This window comes from Neodiprion fabricii, chromosome 7, assembly GCF_021155785.1.
Source record: "Neodiprion fabricii isolate iyNeoFabr1 chromosome 7, iyNeoFabr1.1, whole genome shotgun sequence".
Lineage (NCBI taxonomy): Eukaryota > Metazoa > Arthropoda > Insecta > Hymenoptera > Diprionidae > Neodiprion > Neodiprion fabricii.
The window spans coordinates 951,131-977,364 of record NC_060245.1 but is presented as its reverse complement, the minus strand read 5'-3'; the positions used below and the strand labels follow the sequence as shown (position 1 = coordinate 977,364).

The 26,234-nt window shown below is 38.7% G+C and overlaps 6 protein-coding genes across 7 annotated transcripts in view; 3 read left to right on the top strand and 3 right to left on the bottom strand.

Annotated features, from left to right (window-relative positions):
* Positions 1 to 7: 7 nt before the first annotated feature.
* Positions 8 to 6,691, top strand: LOC124186038 (nuclear transcription factor Y subunit B-1). 2 transcript variants are annotated; one of them, XM_046577378.1, is made up of 4 exons: positions 8 to 150; positions 373 to 506; positions 633 to 1,190; positions 5,786 to 6,691. In XM_046577378.1, the coding sequence occupies exons 2-3, from the start codon at positions 392 to 394 to the stop codon at positions 1,175 to 1,177; spliced, it is 660 nt and encodes a 219-aa protein (XP_046433334.1). In that variant the 5' UTR covers positions 8 to 150; positions 373 to 391; the 3' UTR covers positions 1,178 to 1,190; positions 5,786 to 6,691. The 2 variants fall into 2 exon arrangements, with proteins under 2 accessions (XP_046433334.1, XP_046433333.1); XM_046577377.1 differs by lacking the exon at positions 5,786 to 6,691 and having other exon boundaries at positions 633 to 1,957.
* LOC124186032 lies at positions 1,855 to 5,966 on the bottom strand. Its single transcript, XM_046577370.1, has 3 exons — positions 5,391 to 5,966; positions 3,140 to 3,307; positions 1,855 to 3,038 (listed from the first exon to the last, which is right to left on the bottom strand). Exons 1-3 carry the CDS (start codon positions 5,964 to 5,966, stop codon positions 2,535 to 2,537), a joined length of 1,248 nt encoding a protein of 415 aa, XP_046433326.1. The 3' UTR covers positions 1,855 to 2,534.
* Positions 6,692 to 11,074: 4,383 nt separating the features above from the next.
* On the bottom strand, positions 11,075 to 12,703 carry LOC124186033 (ribosome biogenesis regulatory protein homolog). Its single transcript, XM_046577371.1, has 5 exons — positions 12,458 to 12,703; positions 12,118 to 12,376; positions 11,732 to 12,033; positions 11,463 to 11,630; positions 11,075 to 11,348 (listed from the first exon to the last, which is right to left on the bottom strand). Exons 1-5 carry the CDS (start codon positions 12,601 to 12,603, stop codon positions 11,198 to 11,200), a joined length of 1,026 nt encoding a protein of 341 aa, XP_046433327.1. The 5' UTR covers positions 12,604 to 12,703; the 3' UTR covers positions 11,075 to 11,197.
* An 81-nt stretch (positions 12,704 to 12,784) lies between these two features.
* LOC124186036 (THAP domain-containing protein 2-like) lies at positions 12,785 to 14,758 on the top strand. The gene is made up of 4 exons (XM_046577375.1): positions 12,785 to 13,015; positions 13,116 to 13,305; positions 13,384 to 13,951; positions 14,101 to 14,758. Exons 1-3 carry the CDS (start codon positions 12,945 to 12,947, stop codon positions 13,897 to 13,899), a joined length of 777 nt encoding a protein of 258 aa, XP_046433331.1. The 5' UTR covers positions 12,785 to 12,944; the 3' UTR covers positions 13,900 to 13,951; positions 14,101 to 14,758.
* A 3,203-nt stretch (positions 14,759 to 17,961) lies between these two features.
* Positions 17,962 to 20,660, top strand: LOC124186839 (DNA polymerase epsilon subunit 2). The gene is made up of 4 exons (XM_046578888.1): positions 17,962 to 18,105; positions 18,253 to 18,799; positions 18,910 to 19,593; positions 19,684 to 20,660. Exons 1-4 carry the CDS (start codon positions 18,038 to 18,040, stop codon positions 19,954 to 19,956), a joined length of 1,572 nt encoding a protein of 523 aa, XP_046434844.1. The 5' UTR covers positions 17,962 to 18,037; the 3' UTR covers positions 19,957 to 20,660.
* LOC124186840 (egl nine homolog 1) overlaps positions 20,136 to 26,234 on the bottom strand; it is a 10,582-nt gene continuing 4,483 nt past the window's right edge. Inside the window, exons 2-4 of the mRNA XM_046578889.1 lie at positions 23,620 to 23,739; positions 23,315 to 23,525; positions 20,136 to 23,154 (exon numbers count right to left, since the gene is read on the bottom strand). Coding sequence (XP_046434845.1) covers positions 23,126 to 23,154; positions 23,315 to 23,525; positions 23,620 to 23,739 — 360 coding nt within the window. The 3' untranslated portion in view covers positions 20,136 to 23,125. The remainder of the gene's footprint in view (positions 23,155 to 23,314; positions 23,526 to 23,619; positions 23,740 to 26,234) is intronic.

Below are 26,234 nucleotides of genomic sequence, written 5' to 3'. Positions count from 1 at the left end.
TACGCCAGACTCACTGCGTCACCTGTTGGTGGTTGTCGTCTCTGCTTGACGGACGCGTATCGAGGATATTGCAAACTGTGTTAGCAAATACAAAACTGATACGGACAATTTTTTATCCTTTCGTGTATAAACAGACGAGGAAATACAGCCGTAAGTTGAACAGAACAGATTAAATCACCCTAACTCACATCGAGCAAACTGTTGGATAATTACACGTTGACAATAATAGTATAACCTAACCTAGATGCCTTTATTTACGCTTTTATGCTTGACGTAGAAACATCAAATATGCTTAAAGCAAAGTTATTCTATTGAAAATGCATAAAATGAGATTGTCTATGACGGACTAATTCTCGTTAACCTGTTTCACAGCCTAAGGATAATACCGAATATGGAAAACAGCGGGGAAAGTGGCGATGACGGTGGGCCACTTGGCACTTCAGCGTTTCTTGGCGGTGGAGGCGTGGGAGCTTCTTATATCGGTGTCCAGTCCGATGACTTGGAAGGTACGTTGAACATTTTTTGTAGAGTACGAAGACCTCAATGCGTTTCCAAAAACAAAACGATGTCGTTGACGGTGCTTCAACAATTAGTAGCTATGCAATTTATCATATAATTATCACCGGCGACAGATGATCCTGAAAATACAGACGACTCGAACCACGGAGGAGGAGATCCTCTACAGGGAAGAGGTGGTGGGTGTCCTTTGCGGGAGCAGGATCGCTTTCTGCCGATTGCTAACGTAGCCAAAATAATGAAACGAGCAATACCGGAAGCTGGCAAGATAGCGAAGGATGCCAGGGAATGTGTTCAGGAATGCGTATCTGAGTTTATATCTTTCATAACATCCGAAGCGAGCGACAGGTGCCACATGGAAAAGAGAAAGACCATTAACGGAGAGGATATACTGTTTGCTATGACCACCCTCGGCTTTGACAATTACGTAGAGCCACTCAAAGTCTATCTACAGAAGTATAGAGAGGCTACCAAGGGCGATAATCCGGGATCTAGTCCGGGCGTTGTGCCCGGTAATGGAAAGTCGGTTGATCAGCAAAGCACCATTTACGACGACCAATTGTTCACCATTGCTACGACTACTGGCAATGCCACAACTTCGGATGCTCCCGTTATATACAGCTACGCACCTCCTGATCAAATGCAATTTCAACTATCCTGAGTAATACGCTAAGGTATCTTATACATATTTTACAAGGCTGACATTTAATTTCACAAGATTGAAGCAGGGGCCTGAATTGATGAACTCTAAAGACCTGCTACTTCGTCTTTTTTCGAAATATGTCTAGGATTAAAAGAACGGTAGGGGGGAAGTTCCGTTTTTTCATATTTTTTTTTTTTTTTTTTATTTATAAAGATTTCATTTATTATCATCACTATGATTTCTGCTTTCTTGCCTTTTTTTTTTTTTCTTTTAAGATATGTCACACTTACTGAAATATTAATTATCTACGCGCCGCCTCCGGCTTCTTATGAAAGTAACAACAATTTTTCTTTATAACCATAAATTTTTCTTTTGTCTGGTTCCTTTTTTTTCAAGCGAAGGAAGATTCTTTTATAAATAAAATTCCTATATTATTTCAATCATAGTATATATAACATACTCCCTAAAATCGCTAGGCAGTAGATATCGGTATCTAATATCTTTTGCTTGTCTATTCGTACACACCAGTGCTGATTATTATTGTTATAATTATTATTCTTTTTCTCAACTTTGTTCTACTCTTAGCAATGTGATAAATTAACGTAGCGGTATGATATATATATATATGTACGTATGTATACATGTCAAATTTTTTTCTTTTAACCAACAGGCATAATTTTTTCATATATGTGATGAAATTTAATTTGCCCTAATTTCAATGGTATTAACGTCACGGAAGTATATGGGCAGTAGCATCTAATTTTCAAATCTCCGGACTCTTTGAATAAGAGTTTGAATGAAAAAAAAAAGCAGAAAAGTTGTATAGTACATACACATACTTATAATGAACCAAAAGAAGAACAATCAAAAAAATAGAACAAACAATTAAAAATTATGAGACAAGTCCATGGTATATTTGATAACTTTGATTTTCCAGCTTGACGCGATTATTTGTCAAGCTCAGTCGTGTTTATATACCTATTATAGTATAATTTGCAAAAATGGTGCCGCACCTAGATTATAGAGCAGGCTTAGTGAGTGAAAAAAAAAATCAAATTCTTATCGCTTATGCAATTTAGCTTAAAAAGTAATAACGGATATTTAATATCAATAGATTATATTGAATTGGATTAACAATAATAATCTTTAGAAAAAGAACACGCGGCTTAGGTGTAGTCAATTCGAATTTGTCATATTAATGTACGTATAACATATCACTCCGTTCCGTTACACTATAAAGAGATTATTTGGATAATCGTAGAAAAAACATTGTCAGAGGCATTTGTTTAGTCGAGAGTATATCTGGGAAACTTGGTGGCGGGATGGCTTTTCCAAGCATTCTTCTTCTCTACGATTTGGACCCTGAAGTAGACGGTCATTCGGATAGTTGAGCCGCCGACAGAAGAAGCTCTCGCCCTTTCGCCACTGGAGGGGGAGGAGAAACGGTCGCGGCAGCTGATCTGAGCGGCGGCAGGAGGGAAGCAGTTAGAAGAGAAGGAGCCGGCGGAACATTGTTCTGCTCCTTCGCCGAAGCCTTTTCCAATTTATCACCTTTCGCCACAGCGGACGACGACGACGAACTCCACTGGCATTTACCGCAGTGGCACAGGCACAGACACAGCAACACTCGCAACAGGCAACACAGCAAGCCTGCGCACAGGAGAGACGGACCCACCAGCCTCAGTTCCGAACTCTGGAACCCTTTTTCACCCGTGCCCACAAACGATATCACCAGACCCAAAGCCGTTGTCCCAAGTCCGGCATAGAGCACCGTGTTCACTGCTGCGCTAACTTCGCCTCTCCGTCGACCGCCACCCCACTCCTGCCCGTCTTCTTCTTCCTCTCCGCTGCTTCCGTAGCAGTAGCTGGCGTCTCGTATCTGGGAATAGAATAGTTTTCGACTTCCAAGTCTTTTGTTGCGTTCGTTGCGATTGGAAATGAACTGGTAAGCGTTGCTTGAAAATACGCTGAGTTACCTACCCTGTTTCTTTTCATCCATCGTCGGTGTGCCTCGCACTGTTTCGTCTTGTAGTTGAGACCGTCGCCGGCGCGTGAACCGATCGGTGATACGGGTGTTAGAGGAAGGGGCGATGGTCTGCTGCATCCCTGCCATGCTGCTTTACCCTGAGCCTGGCTTTGTCCGCTGCACTGAAATCGTCAAAATTCGCTTTCAGATGCGTAGTTGAACGAATATTGATTAGGACAGGATACGTAGGAGGGAGTGGACCAGCTTTCCAATTATCAACCACGTATTTATGTCTGATTTACAAATCACGATTTAGAGGCAATTTCACATCAGCTGGTAATTGAAATTATTCAGATGTTCGTTCGGGATCATAGTATGTAGACTTCTGGGTGTTTCTACATTCGCGAGGGATATAAACACCGTATTACATCTTACTTACCTCTTAGACATGAACAACTAGATTACAAAATTACACAGACACGACACGTTGCTTACATAAATAATTGACAAATTTTAAAAACAAGCCAGAGGAAGTAAGGAAGAAATATCGTTACAGGCATATATCCGCCTATTATACTCGTGCGTACGCATATCACGTTATGTATATGCGTACACATGTCGAACACACCAAGGCATGTACGAGGAAGAAAGGTCGAAAGCGCGTCCGATCTATACGTGAAAATGGAATAGGCTAATTCGCAGTGTACTCACCCCGTATATGTAGGATCTAGGGGGGTAGCGGGGTAGTGGCGGAATAAGCCGGGTGGCCAAGTTCGAAGGTAGTTCTCTAAAGTTTACACCACCTCCCTTACCCCCCCTTAATCGCTGCTTCTCCCTTCTTATTAATAGAGCAGCCTGCATTCCGCTCATTCATTCACTTATTTGTGTTTAGATATGTGTGTGTGTGTGTGTATATAATATATATATATTTATATGTGTTTGTGTACAATTTGTTTCTTTACTTGAAATCTCTCTGGTTCTTCTCTCAATTTTGTGTTATTTGGAATTTCTTATTTACCCTTATAATTATTAGCCTTGTTGTTATCTGGTTCGACGCGAAATTATTATTTAAAAAAATTTTTTTTATCAATCCTTCTCACACAACTTTATTAGTATCCGATTACCGCCACGTATCACTCCTTCACTTCACCGAGGCCTCCTTACCCCAATGCCCTACGATCGATCTTTCGCTATTCTCGAAGCTTTTCTCTGCAACTTGTAGTTGTATCATAAAATTTGTTGCATCTTTATTCGGCTTCTTCTTTCTTCTTACCGTTTTTCGTTTGACAATGATTTAAACTGAACCTTAGACAATTATTTATTAGAAAATTATCTGACACAGTTCTACGATAAATTTCTGAGTGCAACAACGTCACGCTCTAACGTATTTACTACGTTTTCAAGGTTCATTAGATTTACAGTATGAGATTTAAACAACAGTTTACATCGTGTCAACACCTGCATTTTATCATATCAACGCATGTAAGCGCGCGTGTGTGTATATTCAGATTAACATCAATATGCAATAAACACACATACGCGCATACAGTCGCGTCACATGCTGCATAACTGATGGAATTTGCGAAAACAGTTTCTTTCATTCTTTTATTTTCTTTATTTTAATTTCAGTCCTTTGATTTGTTCGATGATTTAAAACGTTCTTACAATGTTAAGAGTGGGAGAGTTATTTCTGATCGCGCTTACTCTATAACGCACCCGCGCGCTAATCATTAGCTGTCTCATTTCTAAGTTAAGAATATTTTCTCTAAATACAAAAATGCACAATAAGAATTTTGACACTATATAATATCCAGTTACTACGCAAACAGCACATGACAGATATAGATACGTATATAGAAAATCCATTTAATTAGCACGGTGAAACGAGCATGAAGAAAACGCCAACTTACAACACATTGATATTACACGCCCAGAAGTTGAAAAAACTATTTAAAATTTAAAAAAAGAAAAGAAACGGATAAAAGGACAAAAATTCCCCACAATTATTTCCCTGCGCAAACCCCATCAATTCATACATGATAAAATATAATTAACAATACATATGCAGTAAAAGCCACCAGACAGCCAGATTTCCGTTAATATATAATATTTTTGTTACAAATGCGTAACATAGCATGACATGTACAAGGGTAAAAAGTGCAGTATGTTGTGACGATCATATGAATAATGATAATAATGATTGTATAGTATTAAAAGCACATATAGGCGTAAAGAGAGCAAGAGAGAAGAAAATAAATTACCCACCTGTAGTTCGGTAGAAGATGACACTCTTAGGTCTGGGGGTGGTGGGAATGGAAAATGGTTGCTTTTCGATACGGAGTAAGTTAATGATTTGGAAGATTCGAGGGAAAGTGATAGCGGCGGTGGCGATATTGGGAAAGTGATAGGGGAGACTGGTATCAGCTGCTGCTGCTGTTGATGCTGATGGTGGTGATGATGGTGATGATGATGTTGATTATTGGGCTGACTCTGGTGCTGGGCACTAAGTGGCAGGGGGGTAGGGAGGTTTGGTGGTCTCGAGATCCTGCTCTGGCGCGACGATGGAAATGGGGCGCTCTTTGTCCTCGCCTGTTGTTGATTACTCTGATTATGATGATTGTGATGATTGTAATGATTGAGGTGGTGTATATTTCCTCCAGGAAACCCCCTGCCCTGTCCCTGGGTCTGGTGATGGTGTTCGCCCGACGTCACCGCCGAAGACGCCCCGCCTCTGCCTGCGCCTCCAACAACTCCACCGCCACTCCCTCCTCGCTTGTGTAGAAGAAGCCTCTTCTGCTTTCGCCTGCTCGCGATGCTCGCACCCCCGGCTGCCGCGTACATCCCAGGGTCGGAGGGTCTTCGTGTGGAATCAGTCTTGCTTCCTGGCCACCCTTAGCGGCCTTCGACGATGACTAACCGATCGCCAACCGATTAGCTTCTCGCGATTGATTCCCCATCGGCAGTCAGAGCGTCGTTCACTGCCCGCTGCGACGTTGTACGCAAAGCTGCTACACTCTTCACTGCTCTAGTCGTGCGCATTCTGGAAATACTGTTTCTCAGCAGAGTTTCTCGTATGTCGCAGGAATGGTAGAAACATTTTTTCCCCCTGTTTATTGCTAGCTGGATTTATGGTCAAATCGTTGATCGCGGGGGGGGGGGGGGGGGGGGTGAAGGGGAGGGCTCAGGAGGAAGACTGAGACTGATTGAGACGTTTGAAAATTCAGGCAAGATAGCGGTGGTCAAACTTTTTCTAGAGGGGCTCTTCGCTAATTGATCAAAAACAAGTGGAGGAAGATTAAGAAGCGATAGAGATAGATCAATTTTTTGAATGTTTCTCTTACGTACAGCGTAAACTCATTAGACTAGACTAGTAATAACAGTAGTAGTGGTCGTAGTGTTATTCTGTTCATTTAATCGTGTAAGGCGGTTTGGAGGAGAGGTACAACATACATACCCATTCATGTTCAAGCGTAACACGCTTCAAGACGAGTACTAAGAGAAAAATTAATTGTAATTAGGTGTTAGAGGTAGTGGTCGATGCTTCAATATGTACGTATAAATTTTTATTCCTGTCTCCTAATTTTTTTAGATTATGAAATTTGCAAAGTACTGCACTTTACATCAGCACTAATGACAGGATTTCACGACATACATATTACAGTTTCATTTTATATTATTACTTGAACGACAATAAAACTGTCTCTCGTGTAAGGTAAAAAATGAAATTGAATAATTGCAAAGAAACAAAAAGAAAAAATGATACAATTCACTCACAGCGTTAATTTCAAGTATTATACAGAGAAAATATTTTCACCGCCAGAGAGGCCGACAAATCCCGACCTACTCACGCATACTATACGTATATACATGACCTGATTCCGAATGCATTGAAATTCCTGTATTTAATTATAATTACGTAGTATATAGTTTTGAATAGGAATTAATATCTGGATCGCGGCCATAATTGCGTTGCGGCAAAAGCGGATGCTAAGGAACATCCAAATACGTACGAATGTAATTATTCAACCGAGAAGAACAGCACGCGATGTTTCATAAAAATATTTAAATATTCTATTCTTTGCGGAAACTGTAACATTAATTATCAAAATATCCTCCGTATCGTTCTTCCCACATGCTGTATGAAAATTAATTACGTTCAACAGAGGCAATGTATGCGTGAATTGATAATTAGAGACAGGCACACGGGGTAATTCGGTGTAATTTTTGTGGGTGACTAGGTCAGCGATTGGCGGTTGCAGGGGTCGAGGGTTGTACGTATACAGTATGTAAGTATGACATGTAGGTATATTGTTGTGTTGTATCGAGCGATCAGCGAACGAGCGAACGTGGTGCGTGCAAGAGGGAAAGCGAGGCGGATTATAAGAGATGTCTGTGTGTGTGGGTATGTGGGTGTATGAGTGGCTAGTAGTCGCAGGCTGGCTGGCCGGCCTTAAGTATATGTACAAGTAAATCGCTAATTAAATCCCCATGTCCGCTAAACACATCCAGCGAGATTATCGAGCGAGGCAACCTTAGCGGCTTTATATTCGATCCGTTTGATCCGTCGCGGCCTGATCGGATCGGGCATCTCTGCAGATGTCCCTGGATATTTTTTACGCTCTCACGGGTACGTCTACGTATCATCGTTATCATTGACGTATGTACACGCATACGTAGGGGTACATACGGCTGACTGGTGGCGTTTAATGTAATTCGTTGGTTAATTCGTAGCTTGGAGTCGCATAATTATGTTTGCGAAACTGCGAACGCGTGGCTAAAGAGGCGAATTTATCATCCCTTGCAGGCTGCATAGTACGTTATACGTTCGATACCGGAATTCGCGAAACTCTCCGAAACCGACCTGCGTCACAGAATATATGTAACAGATAGTTATTTTATACTCTAGTCGTGATGCAGCGCGGAAGGTTTTTTTTTAAGTCGTTTATCACGCAGGTATCGCGGTGGAATTTATTGCCTATACCAGTACGGTTTTTCATGGGTATTTCAAAACAAAAAAAACCGTCGACACGACCTACTTGCGCAGTTGATCGCAGGTCAGGATATATGCTCTAGCAATCCCGGAACACCTCGAGTTATGGAAGTAAAATCATCCCTGTAAGCTTATAGTTGTTATCGCAAGATCTTGTTATGGGGAATTTGGAAACCGGGAACCCAACAGGTGCGGGGGGAGGGGGGGGGGGAGCTCCCATTGAACTTTCTGATCCTATGCGGTATCTACGTGTATCAGCCGCTTTTCTAACTTATTTACTCGATAATTATAACGACATTTTCGCAGGTAACTGGGTAGCGTTTCGCAAGCAGCTTATATTCGTACGTCGTCGTTGAAGAAATATTACAACCACGCGATTCGTACGTTTTATACCTATCCGCATATTTCAAAAATACAACAATACTTTGTACAGGCATGCAGATAGGTCATCGCGATTTTCTGCTAAACGCAGGTATATAATATATATATAGTTTCATATAATATACTGCAATCGAAGTTTGTACCGTAACTGTTATTATATTCTCGTTATTACTGTTGCTATTATTATTGTTCTTATTGTAACCGTATTATCGAATACGCGACGCGGTGAAAAATAAGGTGCGAGTATTATCCGTGAGTTAATTTGGTTGTTTACTATATTTGATTTTTTTTTTTTTCTTTATAATCATACGTCGATGGTCTTTTACAAAACAACAATTATAAGTATAATAATTCGCGGTTCACTGAATAACGCGTGCAGCAACGACGATCGTCACAAGAAAAAGGGATATAGTATGGAGAATTGAAAAAAAAAGAAAAATTAATCATACGAAGAATAAATTAACCACGATATAATATATATATATATGTGCACGCAATGCGGATGAGCTGTTTTTTATACAAAATCAGAGTCCAGCGTGTAACGTGTTTCAGAAGGTACGGGAAAACAATGATCCCGGTAGGCCAACGACGGGCGCGATCGACGGGATAACGACGGCGACGACGAGGATAACGACGACTATTATCGTCGTTCGCCATTCGCCCTGGGCGGGATTCGCGCAATCACTGGCGTCGCCGTCAACCCTCGGGCACGGCACTGCACACCGACTCTCTCTCTCTCTCTCTCTCTCTCTCTCTCTTATTCTCAATACGCGAACACCCCGCGACTCTGCGACTCCTACCCCAGTAACCACTTCGCACATCTACATCCACCTGCCTGTGCTCACCTCTGCTGCCCTATCACGACCACCACGTACCTTTTAAACGGCCGCTAGGCATGTCCTACGTCCTGCGCACGTGTGTGTGTGTGTGTGTTGTGTACAGCAACCAACCCCCTGTCTGCCTGCCTGCTTCACAGGTGCACACCGTAAAACCCCCCGAGTAGAGCGGCGCCCGGTCCAAACCACTACCCTAGTCGATATTCCCGACTTGTCATTTTCAACCCCTAACCTTTACCGGACCCCCAACGACCCTCCGACCTCGTCGCTAAAACCTAAACCCTGCCGTATCGGCTTCGCTCAGTCCTCCTCCACCACCACCACCACCACCACCACCACCACCACCATCACCATCGCCAACCCTCCGCTTTTCCGTTTTAGCTCCCTCGCTTCAACGAAATTACTCTCGGCACCCTTTCGATAATTTGCTTCAGATTATGATGATGATGATGATGATGATGAATCCCTTCTCGATCACTATTTTCTATAATATATACAGTAATACATCACAAACTCGATGATCCCGTCAGGGATGGATTTGTTCCCAATCTCACGCGGTGATGACAGTGGCGTTGTACATTATACGTTTATACTTTCATTCGCGCGAATAATCGTACACGGTAATAATGCAAGGTGCTCCGGCTCACTATGGAGAAATTATCTATATCTCGGTTAATTTTAGACATCGCGATTTAGACGATATTGCTGCAAACTCGTATTATATGTCCAGTTGTAAGAATACTACGTGTACAATAGTCACGAGTACGGAACATATATTTTTCCTCTTTTTGGATGATGGGGCGATAGTTTGTTTCACGGCATTCGTCGAAAATTCACACAAATTATTATTGTTGGTCTTGTTTGTCATTTGGAAAGTATCAAAACTCTTTTCGCGTTGATGATTGTATAACGATGACAATGACCACGTCGAAGATTTTATATTATTTTTATATTATCCCATTGAATGGCAACGATTCTGCACCTGCCGGCTTTATACTCCGATTACGCGATATGTCCTTTCATTCGATATATCTAATACACCATCATCCTACGCATGACACTCGAGTATTGTGCGCCTGCTCGTACCTTGCTTGCATCAGGATTGTCCGCGACTATGGCAGGAACAAACTATTGAAGATAAAAATTCTCCGGCGAACGGAACCCCTTTTTTTAAATCCATCTCCTCTCCCGAAAAAGACCTACAATTATAATCCTCCGACGATTTCTTTTCTCTCCACTTCTGTACTTTGACTTTTCTTTTACGTCGTAGGATTCGTGTTCGGAAATTGAAAAACAGGACGGCATTTCTAGGTATAATTCAGAATTCTCTTCCTCAGGTAAACAGATTAAACTACCAATCCTTAGCCAACATCGTAAATCTAAGTTTCTATGCAATTTAAATCAATCGAGGAGATTTATTGTTATCAGATTTATTCTTTTTCGTCTATACAGATCGTGCATGTCCGACAACACATTTTTTCTATCATTCACAGCCTCCGTCTTGGGGCGATAAATTTTTGTTATTTAACTCATGAGTCGCAAAAAATTAACGCCTGAGGCACAGGCTATCGATTATTCCGTACTTTTGAATCTTATTTCTTTTTTATCGATACAGTAGGTACTTGAGTATCCTTTGTACTACATGAGCCCTCTCGGAGCCGAGCACATCGGCTTTTGTACTGTGAAAAGCTGCTATCTTTGTGACCCGTTCTGGAGTCAGCAATAAAGATTTTCGGCAGAAATTTATTCCGGAATCTTCGAAAATGTTTCTTTCTTTTTTATTACAATCTTTTTCGAACACGATACAAAGATGGGAAATTTTATAATATCGGATTGGCGTAAATTGGCGAATGGATGTGATCCCGTCAATTTTTTTGCCGTCGTTTTCTTCCACCCACTTTGGTGTGCATATCTCGCTTTCCCTTGCCTCCTTTCGGCTTCTTGCCACCCTTCTTACTGATTTTACTCCTCTTCTTTGGCCTTGGCGATTCGTCGTCCGTCTGCCGGTTTGGGAATCTGTAATTGATAGTTTTACATAATTTAGCCAATGGTTAACGTAGTTGACAACGGTCGCGAAATTTCGCATAAGATATTAAACTAATTCTTTCAACGAGAGTAGGGATAACTTACTCAGAGGGGTTTGAAACAAACGAGATCGCTGGTCTTTTAGATAAGATTTTATCCACAAAACCCAGGTTCTGTTTCACCTCCTCTCCAGGTTTGAACATTGGTTGTTTATTTTTCTTTGATCCCGGCACCATTTCTTTGATGTTCTTTGCATCCTTTTCCTTGGGAAGTCTGTGAAAGTGAAATTGGACACAACAAACTGAATAAGTCATTACTGCATTTCCAATTGTACCGTTTTCATTTCAATTTTGGCATTAAAACAAAGCCGTTACCTGTTTTGGAATTTACCGACTGACGCCGTAGACGATCTGGCAACAGTGACGGCAGTCGCTATTTGACGTGTATCTTGATAGTAATCAGAGCTCGGTATACCAACGCGAGGAACCTTCACATTCTTCGCTTTGGCCAAGTTCCTTAGTCTCTGGAGTTCATTTTTGCTGCGCTTCTCCTGTTTTGCTGTTGTCTTCAGCGATAGGTGGTCGAGAGTTGGATCTGCATGGTCACTGACTTCGACCAGCCAATTCTTTTCAGATTCTGCCTGCGTTCGTTTGTAACCGTAGTTTGGAATCCATTTCTAAGAAAACAAATAAATCGAGCAATTACATCTTGGATGAATAAGTGCGCGCATCATTTTCATAATTAGAAAACAAAAGTTTACCTGCAACTGCTCGTCCCATGTAACTTTTGACTTTCGTTTTCTGTTACTCTTGATGCCCTTCTCCTTGGCGAACTGTTGCCACTTTGTCAGGGGCTTAGGCTTTGGTAGTCGATGTGTTCTGGGAAGTACGAATCTAGGTTTCGGCAGCGTTGCTACGACCGCTTCGTCCACACGCTTTGTCGGCAGTTCCCAAATCCGATTTATCAACAACTGGACGTTGTCCCTAGTCAATTGCTTGAAGTAATCCTCCCTGTTGGTCCTGGAAAAGACAACAACGGGTTTAAAAACCGGAACTTTTTATTCTGTATCAGAGATTCACTTATGCCAATGGTTACACTACTTGATTTTCTCAGTGTCGAACGAGTTGTAGTCGACCGCGAGCAGCGAGCCTTCGTCTATTTCCACCTCCAAGTGCTTTTGCACCTCTGTTGTCCGCAGGCGTTCATCCTGAGCGGCTTTTTCGAGGACCTGCGATACTATGTCCATCCTGGATGCGACGCACGTAACCTAAAAGTTTCCACGCTTCGCACTACGTGCGATATTTTTAACCTCCTGATTTTACGGTTAGGATTTAGTGATGCATAAAAACCCATAGATGGCGGTGAAAGGTGGGGGAAAGAAAATAGTAGCATAGAATTCGTAGCCGAGAGATGTTGAAGCTGAACTGTTTTCGTGTGCGAACAAGTGCGCCAACTCGTGTCTAATGTCTTCTTTTTAACCATTTCGACAGGAGGTCTAGTAGCTGATTATTCTACGGCCATTTGAACGTCAAGAGCTGCGTGGCTTGATTCTGCAATTTTTCTTGAGAATATTTGAGTGTATTTGAGATGGTAAGCTGTGCCGCCTGTGGATATTCGAAAACGCGTAAGAGAAGGGATGAGCGGATCACTTTCCATGTGTGAGTAATTTTGCAACATTCCAATTTAGCTATTGTCCGTGACTTGAGGGTTAAGTTTCTTTCTAAATGTTTTGGTGTGTTTCCCATTATTACCTATCAGGTTTCCAAAACGTCCGGACAGGCGGGATGCCTGGATCAGGTTTATGGGCCGAGCTGACTACAAACCAACACCGTACAGCAGACTCTGTTCTCAACATTTTACTGATAGTTGCTTTGATCGTGCTTCTACAGCGAGAGTGCAACTCAACAATGATGCTATACCGACAATTGGAATCAGCAGGCTGAAATATGTTAGTATCTCTTGTATTTGTTCATAAAAAATATCCACGCTAAGCAATTCTTATGTTGCAACAATGGGATCTTTGTAGGCTCGGATGATGCAGGATGAAATTACTGAGCGATACTTGTCCCCTACAACAGACAGTGAAGACTCAGATGTCCCTATTGCTGACAAAATTCCATTGTCTAATTCAGAAGTCTCATTGAAACAGATTGAAGTCTATAATGGTCAAAAACCTGGTTCGAGCAGAATAACCCTGGTGAAATTGGATCCACGTACAGCTGCGGAACTGAAAAAAAACCTCAAATCCGTACTGAAAGCACCTTTGAGTACTCCTGCCCCCTCAGTATCGTTAGAGAAACCAAACACCGTGATTAATCATGCTGCTGACAGTGGTGAAGAGGTAACTTTGCTCAAGCAGAAAATTAATGAAATGGAGAATGTGGACAAACTAAAGACTCGCAAGATTCAGAACCTGCAGAATATCATTGGTAAACAGAGGAGGAAAATCGATTCACTCAATAAACTCTTCAGTGATCTTAAAGAACTCTACAACTCAACTAGGACAAAAAGTGGAGTGACAAAAAATGGACATGGGGTGTAGCATTGCCTGAAATAAAATAGGTGTATGTACGAGTCCTAACGGAGGTGAACCGGTGAGCAATTTGATTGTTAATAAATCATTGTTTAGTGTTACCTCTGATTAAGCAATCACTGAATCAGCTACGAGTTTTATTATATGTTATGCTGCTTGGACAACGAAATGTTCTATTGATAATAATGTAGAATTTTTTCATTATTACAGATTGCTGCTATCTCACGGAAGTGCTATGGGATTCCAATCTGATTGAAGTATCACTTACATCTAGATGAATTTATGGAACAACAATTCATCCTGAATCGCGTTACTTCTAGGCATGTATTGAGAGTAAAATAATCGTCTGTGTCGATTATTTTATTTCCGAGATCAATTTTAAAATGTCGGATTAATGCTAGAACAGGATTCCGAGCAACCAACTTTTTGATAGATAGAGTGTCTAACTCATAACGCGTTAGGCAGAACTCGGAGTTTCGCAATGCTTTCGTTGTCATTTATAGAACTTTATATTTGGTAAAAGAAAGCTATATTTTCGAAATTGCAGGAGTTACAAGCATGACAGCCTAAAAGACCGCGAATCTTCAGGAATACTGTTATGGAGAGCGGATTTTCTTTGTATCGTATAATACCAGCGTTAGGTGATCTAAGAAAGTGTAACATTATATGACACAGGGTTTAATCATTATCGTCAACATTAAATTTGAATGATGTTTTGGATTTTAGACGATAAAAGTGTGAAACTATGCATGTTGCTAGACTATTTTATACTTACATGATAATCGAATGCGAATACTGGAGTTATGCTGAAACTATGTTACTGAATTACATGTATGAATTTGCATTTAATATTTAACAAATATAATGGATCATCTTCAAATATATGTAACTTGTTGAATGCAATTAGCCAATATTTCTGCGTTATTTCCTATCCTCCACGAGCTTTATATGATGAAAAAGTAATAGAGTGATAACAATGTGCTGCAAAGGCCGTTGCTGTCCAATTTAAAGCCGCCTAATTAGTGGCAACCGTTCGTACGCAACTTGAAAGTGCCTAATTATAGGCAACCAAACTTACACGTACCTCCTCGGCTCAGATGTTCTCCTAATACCAGGAGTAAATTTTCGCTGCAATTTCTCCGATTTGCTTGGTCAAAGTGGAAGCGCCTAATCATAGGCAACCAAACTTATGCGTATGCGACACGGGCTTTCAGGAATAAGGCGTGCCTTTGATCGAGCTCCTCGGCTCAGATGTTCTCCTAATACCAGGAGTAATTTTTCGCTGCAATTTCTCCGATTTGCTAAGCTAAGTGGAAGCGCCTAATCATAGGCAACCAAACTTATACGTATGCGACACGGGCTTTCAGGAATAAGGCGTGCCTTTGATCGAGCTCCTCGGCTCAGATGTTCTCCTGATACCAGGAGTAATTTTCGCTGGAATTTCTCCGATTTGCTTAGTTCTAATAGGAAGTGGCGCGAAAATTTCAAAATCTCATGCCCTCTCAAGCAAGCATGCATGCCTTCAGTCACACAGCGTCGACATCACATGCAGTCAATCAATCAATCAATGTGTCCCTGTTTTTGGAAGAGCTCCTCGGTTCTCCTGCGCTCCTGATACCAGGAGTAATTTTCGCTGAAATTTCTCCGATTTGCTTAATTCTAGTAGGAAGTGGCGCGAAAATTTCAAAATCTCATGCCCTCTCAAGCAAGCATGCATGCCTTCAGTCACGCAGCGTCGACATCACATGCAGTCAATCAATCAATCAATGTGTCCCTGTTTTTGGAAGAGCTCCTCGGTTCTCCTGCGCTCCTGATACCAGGAGTAATTTTCGCTGAAATTTCTCCGATTTGCTTAATTCTAGTAGGAAGTGGCGCGAAAATTTCAATATCTCATGCCCTCTCAAGCAAGCATGCATGCCTTCAGTCACACAGCGTCGATATCACATGCAGTCAATCAATCAATCAATGTGTCCCTGTTTTTGGAAGAGCTCCTCGGTTCTCCTGCGCTCCTGATACCAGGAGTAATTTTCGCTGAAATTTCTCCGATTTGCTTAATTCTAGTAGGAAGTGGCGCGAAAATTTCAAAATCTCATGCCCTCTCAAGCAAGCATGCATGCCTTCAGTCACGCAGCGTCGACATCACATGCAGTCAATCAATCAATCAATGTGTCCCTGTTTTTGGAAGAGCTCCTCGGTTCTCCTGCGCTCCTGATACCAGGAGTAATTTTCGCTGAAATTTCTCCGATTTGCTTAATTCTAGTAGGAAGTGGCGCGAAAATTTCAAACTCTCATGCCCTCTCAAGCAAGCATGCATGCCTTCAGTCACACAGCGTCGATATCACATGCAGTCAATCAATCAATCAATGTGTCCCTGTTTTTGGAAGAGCTCCTCGGTTCTCCTGCGCTCCTGATACCAGGAGTAATTTTCGCTGAAATTTCTCCGATTTGCTTAGTTCTAATAGGAAGTGGCGCGAAAATTTGAGATCTCATGCCCTCTCAAGCGAGCATGCATGCCTTCAGTCACACAGCGTCGACATCACATGCAGTCAATCAATCAATAAATGTGTCCCTGTTTTTTGAAGAGCTCCTCGATTCTCCTGCGCTCCTGATACCAAGAGCAGTTTCACACTGAAATTTTTCTACAATAGCTACAAAATAAGGATACTAGACGTAAACGCAAGCGTTTGCAGGCTCTTTTAGGGAAGCAGGCATTTGTGTGCAGAATAATTTTATTCGGTATTTTCATGTATAGTATACTTTGGTGTGATATAATCTTATGTGGAATTACTATGTATGGTATAATTACATGTAGAATAATTTGAGTGGTATGTTGTAGTTTTATTTATTTATTCAATCATTAATGTAGCTAGTTACACAATAAAAATACAGTATAATATGCTAAGACTTTGCAATAAAATTCTGCAGAGGTGCAGAATGCGCTTGTGTAGCGCCGGTATAGCTCACCTAACTAATAAAACCTACAACTAGATATTCAATTACTGAAAAACAAGAAAACAAGTTCGTTGCGATAGTTGGATACATGACTAATTTAGTGCAGCTTTTTTTTCACAAGTATAACAATTTTATTTGGTATTAATTATGTGTAGAATAATTTCGTGTGGTATACTTATGTGCAGAATAATTGTGCGTCGCATAATTATATCTAGAATAGTTTGTGACACACTATAAAGCCTGGAACAATTTTTTGCGGCATAATCGTGTGCGGAATAATTTTGGGTGTCAGTATTGTATGTAGAATAATTTTGATTGTTATAATTATGTTTGGAATAATCATTTTCGCATTCTGTTCGACATTTATTACTTATCGCTTTCCTACCTGTACTACCGTCACTCCAATTATTGTAGAAATATGAGTAATAGTACGTAGCAACGAAAGTCATTTCTTGCAATACTGAGTACGCCTGATGACCAGAATTTATTTGCGTCAACATTATGTGCCTCAAGTGTTTTTCAAAGGGTATCCAATACACGTAATGGCGTATCAAATTGCCTGAGGAGCCTAGCTCAAGCGTTCACTCTACACACGGCCTAATGCTCCAGCTTCAATTTGTTCATCAATTGACCAATTAATCAATAAATCAATGCTACCAATACGAGATTTCCCGACTATCGATTTTGATAGATTATGTATTTCACAAGAAGGAATAATGATTATGTTGACATAACACATCATAACATGTAATCAATTAAATCAGTATCCTATTACTCTACCTGTATTCATTGCGACATTAATTCTCAAGGCCTCATTAGTTAACTCTTCACATGATTTTGTGTCACACGATAGTTGAAGATTTCGCATTATTATTAACTGACAAAATCTATGTGTACAGTTTTCGAACAAATCGTAATTTTCATTCATAACATTTAGCCTGTGATACTATTGCTAGCGGTTAGGCGGTGTCACCTGTGCGGCTTTTCCCGCGTAAATGCAGGCCGTGATTATTCTAGAAATACAAATGAATTTGCAGTCTCCAGTGTAAATTTATCTATTAATACGTCGACTCTAACATCGGTGTTGTTTACTAATCTATTAATTTTAATAATTTGACCCTGTTCTCCACTCATTGTCAGTTTCATTCGTTCATCCATGCAATGGTAAATGGGTACGTAAATGTAAGCAGCTACCATGGAAAATGAGAGGTTAATAAAAACCGTTCAAACAGCCTTCAAATTGTCTGGTCTGAACATAAACAGGTATGTATGGATATACTTCAAGTATGAAATATATATTGCTGACATCTACTATCTGACAAAACGAATTCACAATAAAATGGAACAAAAAAAAAATGACAATAGTCATCTTCTCATAATTGACAATACAATTTTTTCCTCATCCTTCAGGAAATGCTGTCTTCATTTAGCGCGTCAATTGCGAAATATTGATGCAGCGGAGCACGAGCACTGGATATGTCGAATAGTCGAGTATGTCCTGGCACAGGATTTAGTTGAGCCATGCGTTAGTGTGGATCACATAAAGGTGGCTCTCAAGGAGTGCTTTAGACCAAGCAATAGTCTCCAAGAGACTGAAACAATCCTGAACGTTCTCGACGGTTTCAGAGTACCAAAGATAAAATACGATGTCACGAACAAGAAATTTGTCATCGAGCAGAGCGTTCCCAATTTGTTTTCAGAACCTGTCGATAAATCTCTGGTAATCAAGGAACGACTCGAGCTCCTATGGCACAGGACCATGCAGAATGAGCTCTTTGCTCCTGTCAAATTTGGTGAAGTGGACACAGTCAGAGTGAAGCTACGTCAAATAGAGTATCTACTAAGTCTCTCTGAGGCTAAAGATGTCTACGTTATAGGCATGTTAGCTCAGCTGACCGAAAGACAGTATTACCTGGAAGATGCAAGCGGATATGTCAAAATTGATCTCAGTCAAGCAATATCCTTTTCAAAACAAACTATAGGAAGTTCTTTGACAATTCTGAAACAATAGTTAATGATTTGCACGTAAGTGTGATTTATTTTACCTTAACTCTCTCTCTCTCTCAAGACTATCAAGCACATCTTATAACCGAGGGTTGTGTAGTTCTGGTACGAGGAGACTACGAAGATAGGGTACTTGTCGTAAAAACCATAGGATTTCCACCGTTCGAGACATCGACAGAAAGTCGCGCGCGTTTCGGAACGGCGAACACCTTTGGTGGTCATCATCCAGTGTCGCTGAAAACATCGGAGAAGTTGAGAAATTTTGAGGAGAACAACCCAGATGAGATGATTGTGTTCATATCTGAATTATGGGTCGACGACCAGATAGTACTTGAAAAACTCAAGCTCATGTTAGAGGAGTTCTCAAATTTTCCCCCAGTGGCTTTTGTGATATGTGGGAATTTTCTAAGCTTTCCACCAAACGTAACCAGTTCACAGAAACTGAAGGAAGGCTTCAACAGATTGGCTGATATAATTGCAGGCTATCCAGAGATTGTTCAGAACAGTAAATTCGTCCTTATTCCTGGGCCACACGATCCTGGGGCACCAAGAATATTCCCAAGAGCACCCATACCTGGTTACGTAGTTGAGGATTTCATCAAGGCCATTCCTAAAACTGTTCTGGCAACAAATCCCTGTAGAATTCAGTACTGTACAAAGGAAATAGTAGTTTTCAGAGAAGATATTCTTACTAAGTTATGCAGGAACACTTTATACCTTCCCGACGATGCGGATATCCCCAAAGACGTTAGTTTCGTTCTATTTGGTTACGTAAGAAAAAATATACATCAATTAATGGATCAAATCTAATTTCTTCTTTTTCAATTATATTTTCAGTATGCCAAATCGATAATCTCGCAATCCCACTTGACCCCTATGGCCCTACCTACAGTGCCTATTTACTGGAAGCACGATCAAGCGTTACAGCTTTATCCAACGCCAGATCTCATAGTCGTGGCTGATCAGTTTGAGCCTTACAACACTGAGTACAACGAATGTTTTGTTGTAAATCCAGGAGTGTTTTCGAAAAATGATTTTCCATTCAAAGTCTACATACCAGGAGAAAATAAAATCGAAGATTCTGAGATGGAAAAAGAAGATCAGAGCTAACGATCTGTCAATATTTTGGTCGTTATTTTCTTTTTTTGTTTACAGGCTTAAGATGATACCTTTAAACAACAATTTTCAACAAAACAAGATTTCTAACCAAATGAAAAATAATGTAAATTTCATACTTCACGGTATAGCTTGATCATTCCTGTTTATCAAACATGATGTGTACTTCGCTATAATTTTGTACAATATTTATTATTATTATTACTATTTCTTTCATTTTTCACAGGACAATTATGAATGTTTGTTCTCTGTCGTTTTTCACCCCTTGTCGCGAACTTTTACAATACTTGATTCGTCGGCGCGTTTTCATGTTCGCAACTTAAAGTGGGCATTTTCCTTTTAGTTTACTTTTTCTTTCAACTTAGAAATAACAGCGTGTAATCATTATTATAATTATGATTAAGTTAACAATACAAGTACAGACCTAATAGTAATTGTAATATTATTTATAACTAACTATAGTAGTGTGATAATATTAATATTAATTGTAATTACGATAATTAAATAAAATCAGAAAAATAATAATAATTTAATCACTCGTCGGTAGGGTACTGGGGCATGAGTGAGAGGCAAAGAGGAAGAGGATTGATACGTGCAAATTTGTCGTCGCAAGGCTACCTCGTTTTCATATACCTATACCTATACCTATACCCATGTATGTACATACTTATACATACAGATAACGAATAAACTGGATGCCGAAATCCAGCAAAAATGTGTAATGTTTTAAATATCATTATTACTATTCCTATTTTTACTAATGTGATGAATGAAATATTTTGTGTGTTTTCGCGGAAATATTGTAGTGAATGCATGCTCGACTTTCGTACTTTTCTTTAGCTACGAATATTATTAGCTCGCTTTTGCTATTACTATTCTTGTGATTATTGGTATTTTACAATGTACACGTAAATTTTTGTGTTTTGTTTTCTGTATAAACACAGTCACAAAAGCATGCACACGCTTGATCGATAGATATACAGTGATATACAGATATATACTTGTTCAAGACTTGTAAATACATATAAAAGTATCGCAGTTTCATATTACATACAAGACATTACAGCTAACAAGAATCCAAGAATAATTGGGAAAAAAATACTTTCAGTCTATTACATATGCGTGTGTACAAAAGTTGCAAACGGAAAGGGAGATTGTGTAAAAAAATGTTTGATATAAAGAGATCTATCCAAGTTTCAGTACAAGCCTATGAATTTGCTGCATAATAACATCAGCAGCGGTTGTATTATACCGCAACCATAAAAGGAGAAAGAGTTGTACGAACAATCAAGAGAAAAGAAAATGAAAAAATAACAAAACACTGAAATTCATATTCAATACTACCTTGTTTAACCTGAGACAGATATTACACATCATAAAATACCGTCAAAAATGAAAATCAGGAAAGAGAAGAATTATTTTACTTTTCTTGGATTAAAAGTATGTTTTTCTTCGCCTCTATTCTATAGTGCCCCTCTCTAACACCTTACCTAAATTCTCGTATTAAGCAGGATTTTCCCTTAAATACCTCGCTATAAGCGAACCAAATCGAAAGACTAGGAAAATAATGAATTCCGAAATGCAACGCTATGTATACATACATATAATACAGTTTGCATCGTTTGCAGTATGCCGCGCATGAAAGTAATCGCATGCGTATTTCCTACTAACGTATAAGAAAAAATGCTAAGAAATTCTGTAAAGGAGAAAAATTAAAAGAAAATTAAAACTGGTGATAACAGCCAAGTAATATTATTCGCGCAAAAATTTAATAATAATAATGATTGAAAAATTATTAGACAGGAAGAGAATTTTAAATATAAGAAATTGTGAGAAAATCTAACAGCAATCAGATGTAGTAATTATCAAAACGCAAAGCAAAAGAATTATTTTGTACTTCACTTAAAAGAACGTGGTGGTGGAAATAAGATGAGAAAAAAAAAACATCGTCATTTGGCTGCTGCCTAACAATCTTCCGTTCAAGATCTATTGCACATGTTGTTTAGTGTATAGGAAATTATCCTTTACAGATATTGCATCTATAATCATGTACATATACATTACGAATATATTTTGATCTATTGTTTTTTCGTCTACTAAATTTCCTTATTGTGATTAGGATCGCATAGCTATGTTAGCCATAGCTAACATTACTTTTAGGTCATACATACATTCAAACATATTATCAATATATATATTCTTATTATATAATAATACATAACGCTTATTTATAATACCGAGTTGGTTTGAATATGAGTTGACCTCCAATTTTTCGACTTTATTTCAAGGATTTTATTTTTATAATTCGAATACAAGGCGTATTTTATGAGAAAATTATTTACTATCACAGGCATATTTGTTGATTAATATAAAATTTTTTACTAAAATCTTACAATTGATTGATAACGAAGTTTTCTTAGTCGATGAAGCAAATTTTCTAAAATGAAAATTTAAAAAAACAACATTCCAAATACAAGTCTGACGCGAATTTTAATAGGGAAATCGGCTTGTAAAAACCTTGAAATATATTCAGACCAATACGGTATATAGGTATATTTCTATTATTATGAGTAAATGTAAATTGCATTCAACACACACACATACCCGCTACACACACGCACGCGCACGAGTTACATTTTTCTCTTCGTCGTTTAATTTATTTTTAAGCAGCGATTTCTAACTATGTACTGTAATAATGAACAAGGAAAACATCGTCAAAGCAGTGACTCGTTAATTGAATCGGTACAGGCGTAACGAAATATAAAAAATTTGTAAAAAACAAAAGAGTATAGAAGAGGATGCGTAGACAGAAAAAGAACAATAAAACTAGAAAAATACGTTACTTTTTCTTTCAACTGCCACAATTAAAAAATATTAGAAGTGATTTTTTTTTTTATGCATTACTACATATCCAATCTCTTAAAATCAAGAGAAAAAAATCGCCACGAACGTTCATGTATATACATACTATATAAATACATTTGATTGTTTGACTTTTATCCGTGGTAACGAATCCAATATGACGGATAGAAATTAAAAAAAAAAAAAAATCTTGCAGTTGAAGTAATAATAAAGACAGCGTGTGTCAATCGACGAGTTCCCTTTTATTGTTAGTTCATTATTTCACCATATCTTTGTCCCACTTTATTTTCTTCGTTTTCGCTCACGTATTTTTCGATTGCGAGAGTTTTCCTACAAAGTAAAGAATAGTTAATATATATATATATATAATTAAACTATCATAAATAAAGAAAATGACAATGAGTTGCGTAGCAAAAGTGCAACAATACCGCTAGATTTTGAAATGGTAATCAATTATTTACTTTCTCCAAGTTATCCGGAGTCAACTTACTTTCCTGTTGATACCTTTGACATGCCATGTTTCTTTCGTCCGCGTCAAAGTACCAGAGAGTAATGGCATAACGTGTTCTATAGGCAGGCTGTACTTCGTGCGGATTTCTTCTATCTGACCAGAAAAATAATATTCTATCGAATATTGGTTCGATATTCGCAACACTGTCCTTCCAGCCTTCGGGAAATATCCTCAAGAGGCCACCGTCTTGCTGAAAATTATAATAACAATAAAAACAAAATGAAACTTAATGATAGGTTGGGTTTCGATGAATACCATTTAAACTTTGTTATCAATTTAGTTACCTCGACATTCCAATCCCTGTTCAAGTAATATATAGCTGTGACGCAACGTCCGTCATGATTGGGATTATCGACATGTTTGACATATCGAGAACCGTTTCCGGGATAACAGGCGACCATTGCCTGAAAAATGAAGAGGAAAATAATGAAATCTTATCGCGTGCCTTAGTTGAACGATGAAACAAATGCAAATGTTTGCGATCATTCATAAATATTATATACTCTCGTCTGATCAGATTAAAATCTGCGATGATAAAATATGAAAATAACGATTTACTCCAAGGACCGACGACCTGACTTGGCTACGCAGTGACAATCTTATCTGAATGTATAGTATCACATCATTTTAATCAAAATTCAAACAAAGCTCTTACTGCCTATGTGGGATTTTTTTCTATTAAATATTGCAACGTTGAGAAAAGGTAATAACAATTGTTGTATGTAATACACGATGCTTGTGTGTATGCAGGGAGCATTGTCCTCATTGTTATAATAAATGAGACATGCGTACATTGTTATTGAATGTACATATTATCTAAAATCAATATTGTCCTCGTTTCACAATATTACTAATAAACGAGCATTCAAATCATTGGATTGCGAGTCGTTTATCACTGCACAATTTTTCCTCACAACAATTACTCTTTCTTTGCTTTTCATGCTTTCCTTGTTTCGATACAATTATACGCGTTGCGTATTGACGAGTATAATCAACATATTGAAGTTAGTAACATTATCTTAACGATTCGTACTGAAGGAAAACCGTTATTTAACGATTTTACAACTGACTGGAATTCGGTAAACCGTAATAAAACAAAATACAGTGATATTTTGAAATCTGAGTTCCTTCAAAATCATTGTAAAATTTTTAAAAAATAGCCAATTTTTCCCCAATATTTCGTTACGATAACGTTCGACTTCGTCAAATATGGGATGAAAAATGTTATATTTAAGGTTTTTAAAATAAAACTAATAATCATGGCCACGCTATCATTCATACTGTCGAATTTTAATCATAATGAGTAAGACAGGGGGAGGATTAAAAGGCAATTTGCAAAACTGTAAATTTCGATTAGAATGGAATGTGATTTCAGATAAGAAACGTCGCCGTTTAACTTCGTTGTTTGTTATGTTTGATAGGCATAAAGGCGTCCGGATCAAGTATCAAAGTAAATAAAAAATCCATCCATTGCATTACATGATTTATGATTATAGAATCTATTATCGTCTGCAAACCTATACGCGTGTCAAAAGTTAGCAATATTATTCTTCTATAAACAGTTATCATTATTGAAAAAAAAAGAAGAATCTGCACTCCGAAATTAGCAACGTTTCGTCTCGTTTTCTCTTTCTGCACTTTCTCTCTTTTTCCGGAGCAATCAATTTCACCATAGCGCGCGCTACAGTAATGACATTTTAGTTATAAAAAAAAACAAAAAAATGATCGTTTGTTTACACGCAGGTAACCAGCGACCTACAAATAATTAGGAATTGTTTAGATTAACCAGCTATAATGTATGTACTTAACGAAGCGACTGTATGTATAAATACCCAGTATCTTGGGATTTTTAAAAGTGATACGATATATTGTAACTAACTCGCACAAAATTCTCGTAGATAAAAATAAACTACTGTAAAAAAAAAAAAATAAATAAATAAACACCGTAATGGATAAACAGTAGAAAAGAAAACTGAATAAATAAAAATGTGTGTAAAACAATTAAACGTAAAAAATAAATAAATACTATGGCATCGGATATTCCTGACAGATTATTCTACGCATTACAGTTTTAATTTCATGAACTCCATTGCTAAGATTCGATACGTGCGATTTGCAGTCCGAGAATGCGTCATTTTTATAACCACACAACGTTACACGCAGCAGAGATTATGACAGTTGTTCAACGCAATCGGATTTGCGGGAATATTCGAATCGGATATTTCCGCAAGGTCGATGGTCAGCCAGGGATACTTTAGGTATTTCTGTATAAACGTAGTTGCCATCATCGTCGTCGTCGTCTTCGTCGTTGTCTAAGATTAGAACTGACGAGTAAAGACGAGGACTAAATTATTTCGATCAAATAATCGCGTACATCCAGCTCCCTCCTTAAAGAGGAATGAAAAATAAAAAATGGACAAATATTAAAGAAAGAAAAAAAGTTATAGAACGTCGCGTAACGTCCGTGTATCAAAAATTTGTTTAAATCGTATGTATATACAATTATCGTTATAAACATGGTTTTTTATTCAACACCTTAGCTTGCTTGTGTAAATATTGTACACGTCGTGTTAAGAAAACATAAAACGTTCACTGTCAACAAAACCGTCTACCTACAACAGAAGGCAATGGAACAATGATACATAATGTAATTCACCGATGAAGAAATGATGAAAGAGAAGTTTGACGCATAAAATCTGTTGGGCAGCTTGTGATAATATAGATGTATTACACACGTATACCTATGGAAATAAATAATTAGAGGTCACGTGGATACAGGGAAAATTCGTTCTTGTCGCGAATATTTTGGGCGCGCGATTTCGCAACAGTTTTGCAAGTCCTATACATCGGAGTTTAATTCTCAAGTAATCCGCCTCCCTTCGTCAATATCTCTCTCTCT

Bases quoted from the DNA above. Each gene is read 5' to 3' on its own strand.
- LOC124186032 (XM_046577370.1), bottom strand. From the start codon at position 5,966: ATGTACGCGGCAGCCGGGGGTGCGAGCATCGCGAGCAGGCGAAAGCAG. The intron at 3,308-5,390 runs GTGGGTAATTTA...TGACGATTTCAG, and splicing joins CATCTTCTACCGAACTACAG to TGCAGCGGACAAAGCCAGGC. The intron at 3,039-3,139 runs GTAGGTAACTCA...TTCTATTCCCAG, and splicing joins GATGGATGAAAAGAAACAGG to ATACGAGACGCCAGCTACTG.
- LOC124186036 (XM_046577375.1), top strand. From the start codon at position 12,945: ATGGTAAGCTGTGCCGCCTGTGGATATTCGAAAACGCGTAAGAGAAGG. The intron at 13,016-13,115 runs GTGAGTAATTTT...ATTACCTATCAG, and splicing joins GAGCGGATCACTTTCCATGT to GTTTCCAAAACGTCCGGACA. The intron at 13,306-13,383 runs GTTAGTATCTCT...GGATCTTTGTAG, and splicing joins GAATCAGCAGGCTGAAATAT to GCTCGGATGATGCAGGATGA.
- LOC124186038 (XM_046577378.1), top strand. From the start codon at position 392: ATGGAAAACAGCGGGGAAAGTGGCGATGACGGTGGGCCACTTGGCACT. The intron at 507-632 runs GTACGTTGAACA...CACCGGCGACAG, and splicing joins CCAGTCCGATGACTTGGAAG to ATGATCCTGAAAATACAGAC.
- LOC124186839 (XM_046578888.1), top strand. From the start codon at position 18,038: ATGGAAAATGAGAGGTTAATAAAAACCGTTCAAACAGCCTTCAAATTG. The intron at 18,106-18,252 runs GTATGTATGGAT...CTCATCCTTCAG, and splicing joins TCTGGTCTGAACATAAACAG to GAAATGCTGTCTTCATTTAG. The intron at 19,594-19,683 runs GTTAGTTTCGTT...TTATATTTTCAG, and splicing joins ATGCGGATATCCCCAAAGAC to TATGCCAAATCGATAATCTC.
- LOC124186033 (XM_046577371.1), bottom strand. From the start codon at position 12,603: ATGGACATAGTATCGCAGGTCCTCGAAAAAGCCGCTCAGGATGAACGC. The intron at 12,377-12,457 runs GTAGTGTAACCA...TGTCTTTTCCAG, and splicing joins TTCGACACTGAGAAAATCAA to GACCAACAGGGAGGATTACT. The intron at 11,631-11,731 runs GTAACGGCTTTG...TCACTTTCACAG, and splicing joins GTCGGTAAATTCCAAAACAG to ACTTCCCAAGGAAAAGGATG.